At 38.7% G+C, this 19,282-nt stretch overlaps 1 protein-coding gene across 6 annotated transcripts in view; it reads left to right on the plus strand.

Annotated features, from left to right (window-relative positions):
- GRAMD2B (GRAM domain containing 2B) overlaps nt 1-18,978 on the plus strand; it is a 114,714-nt gene extending 95,736 nt beyond the window's left edge. For 5 of the 6 annotated variants that reach the window (XM_023529598.1, XM_011358319.2, XM_011358321.2 and 2 more), the window contains 10 exons: nt 828-931; nt 4,331-4,426; nt 6,159-6,230; nt 6,330-6,410; nt 8,745-8,856; nt 9,401-9,523; nt 10,125-10,212; nt 11,090-11,194; nt 13,937-14,030; nt 17,754-18,978. In XM_023529598.1, coding sequence (XP_023385366.1) covers nt 828-931; nt 4,331-4,426; nt 6,159-6,230; nt 6,330-6,410; nt 8,745-8,856; nt 9,401-9,523; nt 10,125-10,212; nt 11,090-11,194; nt 13,937-14,030; nt 17,754-17,795 — 917 coding nt within the window. In that variant the 3' untranslated portion in view covers nt 17,796-18,978. The remainder of the gene's footprint in view (nt 1-827; nt 932-4,330; nt 4,427-6,158; nt 6,231-6,329; nt 6,411-8,744; nt 8,857-9,400; nt 9,524-10,124; nt 10,213-11,089; nt 11,195-13,936; nt 14,031-17,753) is intronic. The other variant, XM_011358320.2, reaches the window with a different exon arrangement.
- Nucleotides 18,979-19,282: the final 304 nt, after the last annotated feature.

Below are 19,282 nucleotides of genomic sequence, written 5' to 3' on the forward strand. Positions count from 1 at the left end.
CCAAACACTTTAAAGTTTCCTGGGTAGAATGGGAAACTGAATTTCTCTACTACATGATATCATGTAGAATCCAAGTGATTCTAGATGATTCCAAGATGATTCTAGAATGATATTCTCACCTTCCATATTCACTGCTGAAGTGTGGTGTTTGAATTGTCCTGAGATGTAGGATAATAAGACTGAAGCAAGAGAGGCCACTAAAAGAAGGCTAAAAGGAAACACAGATCTAGGTGGACAGACCTGTGTGACACCTGCTCTACGCAGGGTGCGATGATCACACCTAAACCTGTTGCCCAGCACACCACTTAGGCACCTGCTCTGCTCCATGTGGTTCTTCAGGGGCCCAGGGTTCCGTCCCAGCCTCTCTCCATGCACAGGGTTAAGGCGAGATGCTGGATTCCAGCCATGACCTCCAAACAGGAAGGTATGGGTCACACGCTCTTCTCTAGTCAGGCCATCTATTTCAAAAGGAATCATTAGTGACAATCCCAGGGAAGGAGGCCCGGGCTGGAGTGCTAACATTAGCACGGGGTGACACGCCTTCCTAAATAGAGGAGACTTCTGAAACACCATTTTTGAACTCTCATTTGCAATCACAGACTTGGCCTTTTCCTTTGGATTTTTATACTAAAGTTTATAAGACTGAAAAAACAAACTCTTGTGTCCATACTTTTATTCCACTAAAGATGTCTGAAAAAGAGGTGATAGATCTTTTGAGTATGTGAGTTTATCTTTGCCCATCCCTGAGTCACCAACATATGTACAGAATTTTCATTTTGCATGTAAATTCTAAATGATGTTATTTATACCTGTATATACTTCTCCAGGTTTCACCTGTGCTCTACAGAAAGAAATATTATACCAAGGGAAGCTCTTTGTATCAGAAAACTGGATTTGTTTTCATTCCAAGGTCTTTGGAAAAGACACTAAGGTTAGTATTTTTTAAATTTTTTAACAAGAAAGCTAACCCTGAATTTTATTACATATTGTGACTATTACTTTAAATGTAATGTTTATAAATATTTGTATCATTATTATACCTTTATTACAAATTTCCTTTACAGTAGCTCTAAATATCACAGGCTCTACATCCCTCTACGTGACTCTGACTTCCCTCTTACCCCTAAATAGCACTCTCAGTGATTTCCTTATACGCACCTCTCTCTCCCACAACCCTGCCCCAATCCTTTTTACCCAGATGTCACCAGAGAACTCTCTCGAGGTTCTCATATGAAAAGTGTGCCAGAGTTTCAAAGATGTACATTAAACCTAAAAATTTTTTAAAGAAAACTGATTTTTGTAGTGTTCATACCAGTGACCATCAGACATCTAGAAAAACAGGCCTATCGATAAGCTGCTTCTTAGAGCCTACTTTGTATCATCACCAATAGGAAAAGTCGGGGAGGGCCATATGCCCACAATCCCCAGTGGACGCTGATTGACATCTTTCATTCTTGCGAAATACAGATCTGGGGGAGCAGGGGCCCAGGATACCCTGAGCCATTAGGAGAATAGCCTAAAGGAATTGGCAGTTTGCCCAAAGCACCGGTCTTCTAAAACGAGGACCTTGGGACTGTGGCGTAAGAAGGGAAAAAATAATTTCGTCCTATTGACATTCTTCCCCTTTGAGCTGTGCTGTCACATCGCAGTTCATTCAGGATGCCAGAATAAAGAGTCAGAGACACACCTTCTTGGGTTTGTGTGACCTCAGTGAGTTTTCAAGCATTCTGATTCATGATTATGAGTTAGCAGCATTTGTATTTGTGAAGTAGGTAATTAAAAATTCTTTGTTTTGAGTGGTATTTTATTTAAATATTTAAATATTCTCCCTAAAGCCACTGGCAATTTTACAAAGACCACTTAACAAATAAAATGAAAATTCTTTATTTTGTTGCTGTTGAGTCAGCAGACTAGCATACTATTTTTAGGTCAAACATGTTATTTTTATATTGTTCCTTTATTATATAATGTTTATGTAAAACATTTTTATTCACAGTATTAGCTCCATGGTACAAAGCAATATTAGGCAGTGTTCTACCATATTTCTAGATGTCTGGATTATGAGAACTTGTTAATGGAGTGGCAAAGGAGACTGGAAAGTATTGAGCTTCACTTCAATATGATAAAGATAATGTCTTCAAACCCTGACCAAAGCAGCAGGGTTTGAAGACATTAGTGAACAAAGAGTTAGTCTTTGTTAAGGGATGGGGGAATTCACAAAGCCAGTATGTGCAGCATCAAGCTAATGTGATTCTAGCCATGATTTCAAAATCCTACTTCTACCTAAGAGAGAACTGACAAAAAACGGTAAAAGGAGAAATCCTGGTTTTTAAAGACATAACACACCAGGATTGCTTTTGCATGTGCTGTATCTAAGAGACAAGAGATTGAAAATCAGCAGGGATGGGAACATAAGAGCCGTGGTAGCGACTTGTACATTTCTTCCCCCCTAAGGATGGTGTCAAGGGGATTGAGGCTTCAGCTCTGTGGCAGAATGTCCTCACTGCCAGCAGACCTTGGTCTAAGATCAGGTATGAACTAAAGGCAACTGAACAATTTACTCTAGGAAGGGGAATTTTCTAAGCATCCTACCCTGAAAAAATGTTATAAAGTGTAGCCTTAATCTAATCAAGACCTTTTAGTCATCCCCTTGGTATTTTCAGATGCTAGTAAAATTATATGTGTGTATCACATTTCATCTAGGCTCAAACTGAAAAATAACTTCTGCTTTATTTCTCCAATGTTATCTAGTTGTCATTTTATATTCATGAAGCAATTGATTAAAAACCTCTTAAGGGTGTTCCATACCTTAGATTATAAAAAAAAAAAAAACCAAATATATAACCCTTTTTCACTGTGTTTGTGTTGCTGCTCAGAAACAAAATTGGATTCATTTTTATATCCTCGGGCTCGGTAGATCTTAAATTCTTTTTTTTCCAAAATTATCTGAACTTAAAACTTCTAAAATCTCCCCCACACTTCAGAATTTTTATGGGTAGAGTTCTTTGGCAAATAGCTTTTAGAAAATGTCTAATTTAGATTAGCCCCTCATTCTTCCTTTCTGGAACTTTTGAGGGGCAGTAGAATAATTATATCTCATAAACCTAAAAATGAATGCAAATATTCAAAATTAAAAGCTCATTTTTCTTTCTTCAAACTGGCAGTACTAACATAAGGCTTTCTCCACTGGCCTTGTCAATCTTTTTCAGAATACATACTGTATTTTTACAAAATATATGTTCAAGTGAATGTGTGTGCTCATAGAAGGATTCTGGTCATTTTCTTTTTATCATAGGTGTGTGTGGCTCTGTTTTCAGACCTCAAAGTGACATGATCCATTTTTCTTTGAGACTAAACCTGGTTGAAGTGATATATAAAAGTATCAGGAACATCTACTATTCTTTGTGGCATCTTGTAGTACACTGTATGAAAAAGAACCTACATTTTAGATCAGACTGGTTCATATTCCATCTTTGTAACTTCTTATACTTATGACCTTGAGCAAGTCATGTTACCTTTGTAAACAAATGTCCTTATCTCTTAGTCTGCTGTATAGGATTGTCATAATTAAATGACATTCTCATCTGGTAAATAGGTATTAATAATGGTAACTGCTATAATTGTCGTCATCATTATTCTTTATTTGAATCAGAAAAGAACTAAAGAACTTAGAGTTCTTGTATTTCATTCATCCTCTTTATATGAGACAAATGAGGAATGACACTTTTATTGAGTACTAGGAATTTTCCATATATTATCTCTTTAATCCATAGAAAATCTCGGGCAGTAAGTAAGACTATCTCCATTTTACATATTAAGAAACTGAAGCCTGGAAAGTATAGCTCATAAGGTTTAGTAGGTCATATAGATAGTAATAGAACTCAGCTGAGAATTGAAGTCAGCTGAGATTTCTGTCCAATAATGTTTTTATTATACCGGTGCTCTTCAGCGGTTTCCCCACCCACATGTGCCTAAAGCCGGGGGAGAGGATATATGGAGATCAGCCTGCAGTGGATGACCACAGCGCTTCTTCAGAGACGTGGGTTTATCTTTAAAATGAACGTAAATCATTCATTCTGTTCCCCACCAATCCCGCCAGTGGAAGTGGTGGTCCAGGTTTACCCCTTGGCTTTGTAAACAGCCCCCGAAAGAGCTCGGTGACACACCTATGTTCTTCTTTAAGACTCCCTTTGCTTCGTGGATCTTGGAGACCCTAGCTGCTGGGTTTGATTTCTTCAAAACTATATTTTATTTTTCCTTTAACATGAAGATTTGAAGTGCCATTGTGTGAAGCCTTAACCAGCGTGTTAACGCAGTGATTCTGTTTCAGATCTCGATTCCGGCTTTCTCGGTAACCCTCATAAAGAAAACCAAAACCGCCCTTCTCGTGCCAAATGCCCTGATTATAGCGACAGTCACAGACAGGGTGAGTACGCGGCAGAGCCAGCACTTCTTGCTTTGTCCTGCTCTGGTCTCCATCGCCTTAAGGGCCCCTCACCGAGGACCAGGACCCTGAACCGTAAATGTTACGTCCCACAAGGAATCAGGAAATATGCTGTGAGACCGACTTTGAAAACCTAGCCTCTAGACATTTGTGTAGTGTTGCTTCATCTCCCCTCACGAGATGATTTCTTCTAATCGTTGCCGATTTTAAATTTAAATTTCCTGCTAACTTAATTATACTTTCTTGATCAAGGTCAAAAAAGTAAAATTCTTACTCCGCTTCCCTTTCCCCAACATCTGTTAGGTCATGCTAAACTGATATGTTCGGTTTCTTTAATATTATTTAAAACCACCACTGTCACCACTTTGTCGAAGTGAGGCAGGGTGATACTGAGGAGGCCCCGAGGTGGGAGTGGCGCTCGTAAACTGCTCTTGACTGCCTGGCGACCCCAGACGTGCGCAGCCAGAAATGTTCGCACTCAGAGCGGTGGTTAGTTACTTCAGCTTGAGCGGTGGTTACTTCATCTTGGGGAGGGAGTTGTAATCGTTTGGCTACTCATATCTCACTTGAAATTATTTCCTTTAATATTTTATCTCCTATTTCTATGAAGGCATAAAAGCCCCATTTCATTTCTAATCATACTGGATAACTTGAAGAGGGAAGAAGGGGAAAAAGAAAGATAAAAGAGGCTATTCTGATGAGCTAGGAAATATGTTAATAACCTATTTTTGAAAACTTTTTTAGAAATACTGACAGCTAATGAACAACAAGTACTTCTCACCAGGCATATGCTAAATACTTTGTGTTTGCACATTATTCCACACTACCCCCCCATAAGAGGAGTAGGTATTGTTAAGAAAATGGAAGCTATAAGGGATTAAGTAAGCAATTCTCCAGTGTCACCTACTTAGTGTCAGAGCCCAAATTTGCAACTGAATGTGTCTGATGCCAGAACCCAGAATGTTAACTACTTCGGAATATAACACTTGGAAATCATACCACGTTCTCTGTGGGTGAGTCATAGGAGTGATCACAGACTTTGGAAAAGGGAGTCGCTTAAATAGATGGTAAAAGAGTGAGTTTTTATATTTTCTCAACATACTGTTTATGGTAAAATCATTTTCCCTGATGTCATTGGTCTCTAAATTACTTGTCTAGCTCTGATTGTCCTCTTTTCCCATAACTTACTTATAAGCATCCACTACAAAAATCTCCATATTTGTACAGGAAAGAATCTGGAAGTGGCTTGAAAAAGAACAAGCCTCTTAGAGCTGCTGGGAAATTTTCGATGGAAATCTAGGTCAGAGCAGAGAAAGCTGACCCTCAGGAATTGTTAAATACCTCTTAGGAAGGCAGAGAGCCTTTAAAGAGGACCTAGCCAATATCACTAGCCTTTTTTTTCATGTCCAGGCCTTTTCCTACCTGTGCTTATTTAGGACACCGTTATCAGGGTATTGGAGCCTTCATTTTGCTCTACATATCTTTCTTACCTAAATTGGGTTTGGCGGTTTTGTTGCTGTTGTGGGGTCTGTACTTGCTTTATTTTGGGAATGGAGTAAAAACTGAATGTGTGAGTGAGCAGAATGAGAATATAGACCAGATAATGGTTTATATCATTTAAGATGAAAAATATATAGACATAAATTTTTGAACTCTCAATTCTCGCTTCTCATCAGGCAGTATCTGCCATTAATTATTCTGTTTTGTTTTTCAGTACATATTTGTCTCCTTACTCTCCAGAGATTCAACTTACAAACTACTAAAATCTGTGTGTGGACACTTAGAAGTGAGTATGACATCACTGAGCCTCAGTTGCTATCTGTCTTCTCTGTTTCTTACAGTTTCATAGTTAACCTGATGTTTCACTTTGTTTCAATAATTTCAGAACACAAGCATTGGTAACAGTCCCAACCCATCTTCTCTTGAAAACAGTTTCGGGGCAGACCGCCCTTCATCTCTGCCTTTGGTGAGTTGCCTGCATAACTATGTGAATACAAAAGAAAGGGAATCTATCATGCAGTTACACGTCTTACACCATGACCAGGGTGCAGGAGGAACTTAGGACCATGATATTTGAAGTAGAATTGAAGAAACAGGGCATTTCTGTCCTGAAAAAGAGGAGGACCATGGGAGGTCATAAACTCTTTTCAAGTAATGAAGGTGGCCAAGAAACAGAATAGTGGGCTGTCTTGTGAGCTAATGGTCACTGAATGTACTCACAAAGTCTTTTTGCATTTGCTTATCATGTTGTTTTAGAGAGATTCGCCCATCTATCTGGGATAGGGCATGATTCATCCCACAGATTGATGACTGCCTTCTGTGTTCAAGACACCATGCTAGAGTCCACCGTAAGGACACTAGGAAAAAGCAAAACTAGTTCTTGTCAAGTCTTCAGAGACTTGACAGCTTAGTGAAAAAGATAAGGAATACCCAGAAATAATTATTAAAAAGAAAAGAAATAAAGCTACAGTGCCCAAGTGAAAGGCAGAGCTTCTTGGATTCCTTTAAACTTTGTTGTCTGTAAAATGAAGTCCCTGGTGGGAAGTAGCGCCCCACCTCACATTTGTGCAAGATTTGTACACTTGACGATCTCGTGTTGGCCCAGGAGAGCCCTTGCCATATGATTCAAATGAGTATTCCCAAACTGATTATTGTTAAATGTTGAAATACCATTGGCAAAGTGGTATGAGCCCATGGTTTCAACATATGTAAGTCTTTTTCTGAGAGCTGTTAAAAAATAGTGGGATTGAAAACATATTCACACAAAAATACAAGAATGTTCATAGCTGCTTTATTTATAATAGCCAAAAAGTGGAAACAACCCTCATGTCCATTAACTGGTGAATGGATCAATAAAATATAATTTAGCCTTACAATGGAATATTATCTGATAAAAAGGAGTGAAGAATTACTGTTATATAGTACAAAATGAACTGTGAAAACATTATGCTAAGTGAAAGAAGACAGACACAAAAGGCCACAATATTGTATGATTCCATTTATACTAAATGTCCCAAAAAGGCAAATCCATAGCGACCGAACGTAGATTGGTGGTTGCCAGGGGATGTAGGGGAGGGAGAAATTGGGAGTGGCTACTAATAGGCAAGTTTCTTTTTGGTTGCACAACGTTGTGAATATTCTAAAAATGACTGAATTATACCCTTAAAAAAAAAAACTTTAAAAACCATTTTTAAAACCTTTTAAAAATAGTGGGAAGCAGTACAAAATAGAATTAAACACCTATGCTTTGGAATCCAGCAAACCTGGTTTCAAATCTGGGTTCCACCCAGCTGAGCTATGCCACCGCACAAGCTCTTTAACAGCTGACTCAGTTTCTTCATCTAGTAAAATGCCAGACTCACAGTGTGGCTGTGAAGATTAAGTGTAATCATGTGTGTAAGGAGTTTTGCATACTGCCTGAAACATGATAGGCATTCATAGGTAATTATTAAGTTGAAGTGACTTGAATTTTCAGTTTTCCTTCCCCTGTAAATTCTTACGTGAAATTGAAAGGAGTATTGAAATGACCAAAAGACAAGCTAGTTTAAGGTGAAAGACTGGTAATTTGCTTACAGTTCTCTCCTTTTGACAGCCAACTAAATTGTGAAGAGCTGGGCCTAATTGTACCTTGCCAGGACATTTTAATGACACCTCTTGTCTCTTTAGTTCTTAAGCACTTTGAGGGAATGAGTGAGATACAAAGTACAACATCCCTGTTTTTTTCTTACTCCTCACTCTGTCATCCTTCTGTAATGTAAATGTCATATCACTGACTATATTTCGATTTAGTTGAGAGAAGAAAAAAAGCTAAAACTTTCCTTTCACGGTCTAATTTGTTAAAGCTGTTTTCCCCTTTTCTGTTTCCAATACCATTTTTAAAGCTATAATCGAAAGATACCTTTCTCTGTGTCCATATACTCAAACGTGCATTTAGAACTTGCTACTTTTTTCTCACATGTTTCAATCAGTTTTTCTCATTACAGCATGCCAATTGAGGCTTCCGTAGCTTTACCCGGGAAGCTTTTCAGTCAACAGGGTTCCACTTTTTTTTCCTAGATCTTTGTTGTTTCAAGCAAGTTGGCCACTGTTTGTTGATAGAATTCTAACTGCCCAGAAAAATCTCAGTTTTGGTAACCAGATACTCAGTGATTTGTTGGGAAAATCCCAGTAGTGTGGAGTAATCTTTCCTTCTTTTCCACCTTTTATAGGTCAGGCCTAAGTGAAAAGTCTGGAGTTGACAAAGGCCTGCTTGTTTGATAAGGGGAAATTGGCCTCTCTTCACTTCATTATTTCCCTGCAGGATTTCAATGATGAGTTCTCAGATCTGGATGGAGTGGTTCAGCAAAGAAGGCAAGACATGGAAGGATACAGCAGTTCTGGTTCTCAGACTCCTGAATCCGAGAACTCTAGAGGTCTGGGAAACATTTTTGTCTTGACTAAAATTTAATTCTCTGGAAAGCATCTTCGTCCCACTTATTAAAAACAGAAAAACAAAACCAGCAGCAAAACTCCTTGTCTTCCTAGTTAACAATTGGAAATGGGAATCTAGAGAATAGGTAGTTTGAAAGTTCCAGAAAACGGAATTGCCTATGTGGTAAAGATCCATTTCCATTTACACACATGTAATAAATGTCTCTCAAGTCTACATAATATTGAGTTGGTTGCAAGAGAGAAACATACAACGTTTTCTTACCTCTTTTTTCAATAACGTTATTAATTGTTATAGCTGAATCATCTCCATGATTCAGCTGGGTAAGGACAGACTGTCCTTATATCATTTATTACTTATTGCTTGATCGTTGGATTTCAATCCCAACCACTCAAGCAATTTGTGAAAAGACCCATTTGTGTTCTTGGCTAGTATGCGCATTAAGATATGGATTTCCTTTTGTGGTTGATCTACGTGTTTAAATGCTCTGAGGGGAAAACCTACTCAGCTCTTTTTTGGCTTGATAGACTTCCATGTGACAGAATCTCAGACAGTTCTGAATGTCTCCAAGGGAGAAACAACACCAACTAGGGTAGACGCCCATGTAAACAGAGTGCCTGAAGGAAAAGCCAAGAGTCCCCCTACACATGGTAAGGAACGGACGATTGGAGGGCTGGATACAGGCATCTGTTTGTCACTTTTAAAGGGCCCTCGTGTTTCATTTTATGACTGCCTTCCATATTCCTTCCTCCCCCTTCCTGTTGTAGGTCTTTGCCTATTCATTCATTTATTCATTCAACAAACATTACCCAGTCCTCCACTTTACTATGGGTGATACAAAGGCAAATAGCCTTCTGGAGGTCCCTTCATTATTTTGAATACTTTGGGATTGAGACAAAATTGCTACTAAAACTCAAATTATTTATTTCTTATTTACTAAGTATTCTTGTAACAGGTTACCAGTTGTACTGGTATGAGAACGAAAATGGTATCTATAAAGTCCACCATTCACTCTAACACAATGTTTGACACAGAGAAGGCTTTCAATAAATATGTATTGAATGAAATGTGTTGGGAGGAATTGTAAATGGTTAAAATGACACCTGGAAGGCTTCAGTTAGCATTTTCTATGATTTCTATTAATGAGGAATAATTATCTCTTTCAAGTACCTCGTCCCCATAGCAGTATTGCTGGGTGAAGGAGGTGTGTTGGTGTTTTAAAACTGTCACTTTTCGTTTTCCATCCAACAGGTCAGTCAGAAACCATTGAGATCTTAAACAAAGACAAGTCTCAGAAATGTCCAACTCTCCACCATATTCTAATATTCTATGCAATTGTGTAAGTAAATGAATTTAGTATAAGTGACTTGAAACAATTCAGTTCTCTAAAGGAATAATCTCTTCACATTGTCAAGAGCCATCGTAAATCTCAGTTGTCTCTAATGTGACCCAAAGCTTTTTGGCAATTTTTGTCTCCTACTTCAACATTTTTTCCCCTTAGACTTAGGTCACATTTTCACATTCTTCCCTTCTCAATTAAATAGTGAGAAAGGAGAAAAAGCAAAATGATTGTGCCAACTCCAGCAGAAGACTAAGTTCTGAGTGGATACTATTGGTTGGGAAATGTTCTGTGAATGATAAAGCATCTTTATCCTTGTTTATTTTTTCATCCATCCCATGTTGTCTGGATAGAGGCCCAAACAACTTTACAATGTCATCCCCATCACTGAAAATTTAGGCAATGACTTTTTTTCCTCCTTAGCTTCCAAACTGTCACCAGTTGTTCATCTGAAAATAGCCTGACCCAGTTCTAGGCTGTTCTTCACAACCAAGGAGGATATGCCCAGTTTGGATAAAGCAGGGGATTTGTGAGTCACCAGAGAACAAGACTGGGCACTCACTTGCTGGGCCCTTCTGGGGAAGGACACAGCACCATGCAGAACAAGGAGCCCTGGCCTGGGGTATGGCCTTGAGAGATCCTATTAGAATTCCATGTAAATTGAGGAACTTAGGCTAAGGGATTTTAAATCCCCTTCCAGCTTTAAAGTTTTGTGACAAACAACAGCCTATTGGAAAAAGCCCTTTTTAAAGTCTCTTTGGCCAAGTTATTTTGGAAAATACCTTACCTCTAATGTACGTTGGTTCTGAGTTTATTATTTTATGAACATCAGGTCCTGGCCGTTAATCACTGAGACTTCGCTTTTATCTCTTTCCAGTGTCTGTGCCCTAATCATCTCAACCTTCTACATGAGATACAGAATTAATACTCTGGAGGAGCGGCTGGGGTCACTAACCTCCACTGTGGACACCCATCATACTGAGTAAGACATTTCCCTCCAGTGCTATCGTTTGCTTGCCCTGCAGATTAGTAGAATGTTTGACCTGAGCTTAGCATCCTTCTTAGCAAATATTGAAGATACATTCTGTATGAAGCATCCTGTTAAGTGTATATATGGGAAGTAAAGAGGTGGGAGGGTCCTAGAAATGAAAGACCTGACTGTGCACGCGCTTGAGTTGCTATAGAGTTGCCAGTAATAAGTCACGAAACAAGCCTAATTTTACATTATCTCATTCTATCATCCTAAGAGTCAGTTGTGATTTTGGCCCATTTATTGAAATATAAACGTTTATCTTAGTAAAATTGCAGTGAGTTAAGACATTCATCGGGAAGCACTTCAAGTAACTCAGCACATTTAATCACCTATAACTCTTTACATTATCTCATTTATTTACAAAACTCTTGACCACTATAAACATCCATGTGACTAGTAATTAGTTGAATGTGCCTGTGAAGATTTTCCATCACAGTACTTTGTATACACCTGACCTAATTAAACCTAGACCTATTCAAACATAGAGCTCTTTCCTTTAAACCCATTTACATGAGGATTTTGACGCAATGCCTAAAAAATAAAATATGTTATTCTATGTTAGAAAACATACTTTTAGCCCAAGCTTTAGAAGTAAAGATATGTATTTCTTTACAGAGTATATACCATGTGCTAGAGGCTCTATTAGGATACATACACGCACAAATAGTTTCTCTCACTTTATCTTCACCATAACCTTATAACTATGATTCCCATTTTACAGATGAGGTAACTGAGAGTCAGAAATAATTAGCTTAATGTCTTATAGTTTGTAATAGAATCAGGACTCAAATGCAGGTCTATGTGATTATAAAGATCATAGGCTTCCCAGTCTACCAGTGACTGCTCAATTATAAGAAACGGCCTTGAACTGGGTCATGCTATTTTCGGTATGTTTAGAATCATCTAGAGGGTTCGTTAAAACAGATGACAGAGCTCATCCCCAGAGTTTCTGATGTCGTAGATCTGAGATTAGGCCTGAGAATTTGCATTTCTATCAAGTTCCAAAGTGATGGTGATGATGCCAGCCTGGGATCTCCACTTCGAGAACCATTATACTCTATCTTTCTAGGCCTTTCTTTATGCTCTAATAAGTACCTAAAAGTCTTATTGTGTGGTTTACAAGTGTGCTGGCATACAGGTTATTTTTGAACCATAAATACATTTGAACCAGTAATAAAAAATCCTAAAGAATGGTTTGGTAGAGAGTCATACCTTGCCCTTACTCTCTTCTATCTTGTTCAAAATGTTAATATACTTATAGTTAAGAGTTGACTCTAGATTATTGCAGACTGTTCACTGTCACTTAAGAGTTTGGTTACTTTAGGAAAATGAACCTCATGTCCTGTAATTTAATTAACTTAGTGATGAAGAGAGGGAAATTCCACTAACAAAGGCAAATGAAATATTCTACTATTTAATCAACTAAGGAAGAGGTACAATATGAAAAATAATCACTTAAAGGAAGAATCACAAAGATCACATATGACATGAGATCAGGGAACACCTGTGATGGGCAGGGCTGTCAAAGCACTTTTCCAGGACCCGAGCTTCCCTAGTACCTCACTTCCTCCAGGGTAATCCAGCCACACTGCCAGGTTGCTGAATCCACACTCATAATCTGATCGCTTAGTTGCCAGAGAGCCGTGCTGTTGAATCCATACTTTGTGCCAGCTTTGTTAATGCATTAACAGCCTGTAGATCTTTAGAATTTCATGTTTAGAAATCAGTACTCTGGGTTTCAGATCCCTTATCTAGAAACTGAAAGATTAAGATTCAGATTTTTTTGGGAGATCTAAGGTTTTGATAGTATGGACCGATGATAAAGAAAAAACTGTCAGTACTAATAAATGAAAAACATCTGATTGCTTTCTGAATATTTCGATTTACTAAGCGCCTACATCTCAAAAATGAGTCATATCTAAAATAAGTTAAGCCAGTCATTGCCATCTAAAAACTTAAAGGCTACAAATGAATTACAGCCAAGAAATAGAGACAACACAAACTGTGGTTTTTAACCTTAACATGAAAATCGGATGGCTTTAGACCATCTCTACAGGAAAATATACATACATCTCCAAATTCTCTACTTGTAGCTGGTATGGGACTTCCAGAGGACCACAGAGGAAGAGCCCATGCCATTGCCTAATGGTAAATAATGAATGCACCTGTTAGATTAGAAGGCAATGGCAAGTTACATTTGTATGGCAGGTCTCAAAGAAGAACGAGGAAAGTCTCACACTTCAACGGGAATTCGATTAAAGACATGGCTAAACATTCTGAAAGTTGTGGTGTAAATGGTTCCTGCTCTCATAAAAAATAAGTATATGACTGAGAAGAACACGAATTCTTGTAAATTTATGCTGCAGTAGGAATAGAGAAGATATTCGGGTGTAAGAAACCAAGTACTTGAGAATAATTGTCTGATTTTTGTTTGGAAGCCAAAGCACAACACAGCCACTTAAACAAAAATAGCTTAAGAGAGTTCCAGCTGAGCTGAGCTGTTACGAATTAGTCACCTAACATCTAGTCTGGAGTTGCAGATGACTGCAAGGTCCTTCTGATGTAACAAGTTAAATGTTCACTCACTCCTATTATAACCTAGTTTTCTGTTCAAATAAATGTCAGATGTGTTTATTCCACTTCTTTCTTTGCCATTCTTGCCCACAATAATTTTTCTCTCTGTTTTTACAGACAGACAGCACCATCCAGCCTGGGGTCACAAGTACAATTAAATGTCGAAGTCCTCTGCCGAGAGCTTACAGCTAACATAATGAAATTAGAAAAGGTGACTGGTTTCTTTCCTGGGTTGGGGGCAGTGTCAGTAGTATGTGTCGGTTGCCATAGATCGTGGGTCACACGTTAAAACACCTTCGGTGTGCCACAGGCAGGGCAAGTGACCAAACCCAGCTGGGGATTGCATAATAAATGCGAAAGACTATTTTTTTCTTTCCACAAAGAAAAAGGCTTCAATGTCATTTTCCTTGTTGGTCTACCTTCTGGTTTTCCTCCTTGGTTAGAAATCATCGAGTCCAGTGGTAAGCGACTGCTGACACGGGGCACAGGGAGGGACACAGGAGGAGCGAGTGTCTCAACCAGAGAGTGCAGCCCCACCTCCACCCCGGCCAGTTGTTGCCATACATAAAATATTGCATTCATTCCCTACCGTAACCTGGGAAGGTGGATGTCGCTCCTGTGTGACAGGGAGAATCCAAGTTTCTACTAACTTGCTCAAGGAGACGCATTGAGAAAGTTGGCACACCTGGAATTTCAACAGGGGTGACTGACTCCAGAGTTGTACTTAGAAGCCCTTTGCTTTACTGCCCCTCGGAATCCAACCTTAGGCCTTGCTAATAAGGCCACCAATGTTCCTCTACCTCTAGGGCACACCTGTCCTTATCCTCATGGCATTCTTAGAACTCAGTAGGAGAGTGAACAGGAGAAAAACGTAGGCGAAAAATGTAGGCATGTAGACCTGCCTGAAAATGACAAAGTCAAACCTAATTAACACGTTTTTACTCCTTTCAACATGTCTGTCCCTTCCCATCTGATACTTTGTTTTCACCCTAATCCTTAAAGGAACGGTTTAGAGTTAAGTGTTGAGTTCCAATCCACAAATGCCTGGTAGCTTTCCATGACAGGGAGGTTATGTTTACTTGGAAAGAAACATGAGATACAAGTGAGTCAAACTATGTTTGTTTTGCTATACTAAATGTTACCTAGCATTTAACCACTGAAGTATTGAGAGCAAAGGTTTTTCCCCAACTTCTGCTCTAAACCATGGCATGCCAGATCATTCCTACTGAATCATGGTATCTATGGGCAAACTTGGAAACTTTTTTCTTTTCTTTTTTTTTTTTTGGAGGGAGGGTAAGTAACTTCATAGTCCCTGCTTATATGCTAAGCAGAGCTGATTCATTTCGCACATAATTTACAACTTGTTATAGAGCTTCTTCAGTATTTATACCCAAACATACAAAGAAAAAAAAAGACATTTTTGTTTGGCTCTTTTATTTTATAATACTGTATTTTAAACTTCTTAGGGACATTGGCTATATCACACACCCTGTTAGGAATTAAAAAACATTTTTACAGTTGCCATTATAATGGAAAGCCCTTACTTGTATTAAAAGTAACTTTATTGTCCTTTCAATATAAAATACTGATAATCATTTTAAAGTAACACATTTCTCTTAAAGAGATGAAATAGAAAAATAAATTGATAATAATGTGATATGTAAATCCTAGGAATACAATTTTTTTTTTATTACTATCACAAAGAGTAAACATTTATCATGAAAGTTTTTCTCTTTTAAATCCAAAATCAACCTAGAGAAGGTGTGGGTTAGTAACCAGAATTGTTTTACTTTTTAAAATGTTAGTTGCTGAGAATTGAAGTTTCGGTGGGTTGTTTTGTGTTTGTTTGTTTTACAGTGAAATGTTTACAGATGTTTGGCTTCCATGCCCAAGCGAATGGGATGGTTTTAATTTTCTGTTTTGCTCACTCTGGCATACAGTGGTAATCTTTAGATGGGAAGCGCCCAGAATCCTGCTGTCCCCTTTTGCATTCCTTCCCACTGTCCTGCCAGGCCTGGCTAGGACACCACTTTCTGGAATGAGGGGCAGAAAAACAGGAGCACTTGTCCACATAAGGCAGTCAGCTGGCCACATCTTGTGCAGGGGCTTCAGATAGAGCCCCACCAGTCAGCTAGGGAAGCCGACTCCAGTAGAAACCTTTGTCTCAAAGTGGACTTGGGGTCAAACTGCTTATGTTGAAGTTCTAAAAAGTTAAAAATTTTACACATTGCTCAAAGGAATCGAAGCATAAAAAGTTACCATGGCACACACGTGTTCTTTGTGATGGCTCTGCCCTGCTCCTCAGAGGCAGTCTGGCAATAGTGCAGCACAGCCCGCTGGTGAAATTGCAGCCGCATGCTGTGGGAACGCTGGAGCCAAGTCTCAGCTCTTTTTACTCAGTACCAGCAGTTCCTTTCGACTCTATTCCAGGGTCTGCTCACATCTAAGCCTTCCTGATCTGCCCTGCTCCTAACTTACTAATTTCTGTTCATGGCATCATAGCCCTTTCAGTCATCCTTGTGGAAAAATCCAAGAATAATTTTAACTCCTTCCTCTTTTTCATTTGCCACTGATTGACTACTAAGTTGAGAAGTCCTGTGCAATCTGCGAGTGTCTCCTAAAATTCTCTGTTGACCCTGTCTTAATCCATTTTGGCCTCCTACTACCAGTCTGACAGTGTGAAATCCGATCTCATCATGGTTTTTATTTGCATTTTCCTGATTACTACCACAGCTGAACATCTTTTCATATATTTATCAGCCATTTGGATTTTGTTCTGTAATTTGCTCATTTATCTCCTTTATTGTACTTTTGGTGTTTTGTTGTTTTTTGGTTTTGGGGTTTTTTGTGGTTTTTTTGTGGGGTTTTTTTGGGTTTTTTTGTTTGTTTGTTTGTTTTGGTTTTTTGTCTTTGCAGCTATGCTTTACATATTTTGGCTGTCAGTCCTTGGTTTCATTTCTTTTTCTACCTGTGTTTATCTTTGGTCCTGTGGGACAGGTGGGGAAGACATGAAGTAGGAATGTGGGGGATGAAGGCAATGCCTTTTATGGATATGGCATTAATGGTGGAGCAGTGTAGAACAAACAGAAATTTGGGAGTCAAACCCCTGTTCTTACCCCTCCTCTGCCACTAACTCTCTGTGTAACCGATCTGTTCCATAGCCTCTCTGGCCCCAGTTTCATTTGTAAAACCTGTCTCTTTGGTGGCAGTGTATGGTTAAGTTGAGGATGCATGGAGTTCCTGGCACATACACACATTGGGTCCCTTCCTCTTCGCTGACACTTTGTATGCCTGTAGGACATCACAGACTCTCCTTACAAAAGAAGGCTATATTTTTCTGTTGTTCCATAGGATTCCCTGCTCCCATTACAGTACTAATTGTTGAGAATTCATTGCTCTGGATCTTTAAAGTTCATTTACTCAGCAAACATTTACTGAGCACATCAAGGCTATACTACCGTCTTGAGATCCAAAGATATGGCATGGTCCCTGTCCCTGTGAAATTCAGTCTTCTGGGAAATGTGTAACAGACCTAATAGGAGTGTTGAACATTATTATATGGCATTTGGTTCAGAGCATCAAATGGGCTCTGTAAAGACATTTCGCCATTGTCTCTGAATGCATTTGGGTCACACCTGGTGTCACCGGTGCCTTTGTTCTTTTTCTTCCATCTGATATCTCTTACTTTCTACTGACATTTTCATCTTTGTGCCACTCTTTCGTTTCCAGCCCTATCTGTTTTCATTTTAAAGTGGGTTGTCAAACAGAATTCTGTTCCAATAAAAAGCATTTGTTTGCCTGAACTAAATTTAACCTATGTGTAGCTTTTTATTCAAGGGAGAATAATCTCACGCATTATACAGGCTACAGCAAATATGCCCTTAATATATTCCATTCTATTTAATTACAAGAGCTTCTCTTTTATTATTTCAAGATACAGAACAACTTGCAGAAGTTGCTTGAGAATGGTGACTGACTGATCAGATTGCCTGGGCCAACATAATACCTCGTGCTTCCCTTTGAAGAAGGTGCTCCCAGAGGCATTGTAGTGGAGCGCTCCCTGCTGGCCAGAGGAGCAAACAGACGGGCATCCCCAGCCGTGTTTGCACTTGGAGGTCTCCAGCTCAGGAAAAAGGGGAGGGGGAATAATTTTGGTTCCTGTGCAATAAAAGTTGACCTTGACTCTCTGAGGAAGTTTTCAGTGCTGCTGCCTGAAGAAGACAGACCCATCTCAGGAGGTCTCAAGAAAGACCTGGTGGACACTCTATTGGTTGACTGTGGTTCAGTGGTTATTGTGACTGTGTCAGCAAACACACTCCACTTCAAGCCTTTTCAGTCCTTCCCACCCTCCATTTCTCTCCTTTACACCCCAGCCTTCAAACTAAGGGATATATCATGTGCCAGCAAACCCGATATGACCCTTTAAAGAATTAGAAATGAGTCTCCAAAAGGCAATAAATAGCTCTCATGAGCACACTTTCTTCAAAGAAGTAACACCAGCATTTTGTCTTTTTTTTCCCTTCTGCTCTTATGTTCTGGTTTAAATCATCTGTGTATCTTAACTTCTCAACTGAGTATTGGCAAGAATATTGGGCAAAGCAGATTAAACTATCCCGTTTGTGTTTTGTTTTGTTCCTCTAATATAATACTTAACTTGACCACCCAGGTCAAGAATCTGTGAGACATGGGACTAAAGTACTAAATAAACTTACTTTGAAACCAAAACTAATCTTTAAACCAAAAAGTATAATAGCGATTTGATACGGGATTAAAAACACCAACTTTTTAAGTTTATAGGTGGACTATGTTCGTTTTGAAATGGGATGTCTATATTGAATGCTGAAACCCATTACAGCATGATAATATACTTTTGCTGACTAAAATAAATAACTTGTGGTTTGCTAATTTCTATTTACATATGGGTTGCCTGGTTTTTATTAATAATTATTTAGGTACTGTAAGATCTGTAATAAAAAGATATTCTGTTTCTATCTATAATGCATTTTTATAATCATTTCTATGAAATGTATTTTGTTTAATCAAATAAGCTAATAAGTGAATTCTTACATCATTTATATTTGTTAGCCTACTGGACAAGAATTGTGCCTGGTGCACCCCTGGCTTTTAATAAATAATCATTGGTTAAAATGCCCTGCTAACACTGTATTTGGTCAATTTGTGAATTCTTTTAACTAAGACAATATGCTTTACGACTGCTTCTCCCTTCCTCTCTACTACTTCCAACTCACCCATACTTCTTTTCTCCCAAGTATTCATTTCAAAACACAAAAATGACTTAAATCTTGAGTTACAATGATAGAAAATGAAGTCAAATGACAGAATTTTGAAATCAAAAATCCAATGCTTGATTCTGGGGTCCACATTTTATGAGTTATGTGACCTTAAGCAAGATATTTGGCCATTTTCCCCCATTTTATTGATGAGGCTGCAAGTACAAACAAA

Source organism: Pteropus vampyrus, unplaced genomic scaffold (genome assembly GCF_000151845.1).
Source record: "Pteropus vampyrus isolate Shadow unplaced genomic scaffold, Pvam_2.0 Scaffold39, whole genome shotgun sequence".
Taxonomy (NCBI): Eukaryota; Metazoa; Chordata; class Mammalia; order Chiroptera; family Pteropodidae; genus Pteropus; species Pteropus vampyrus.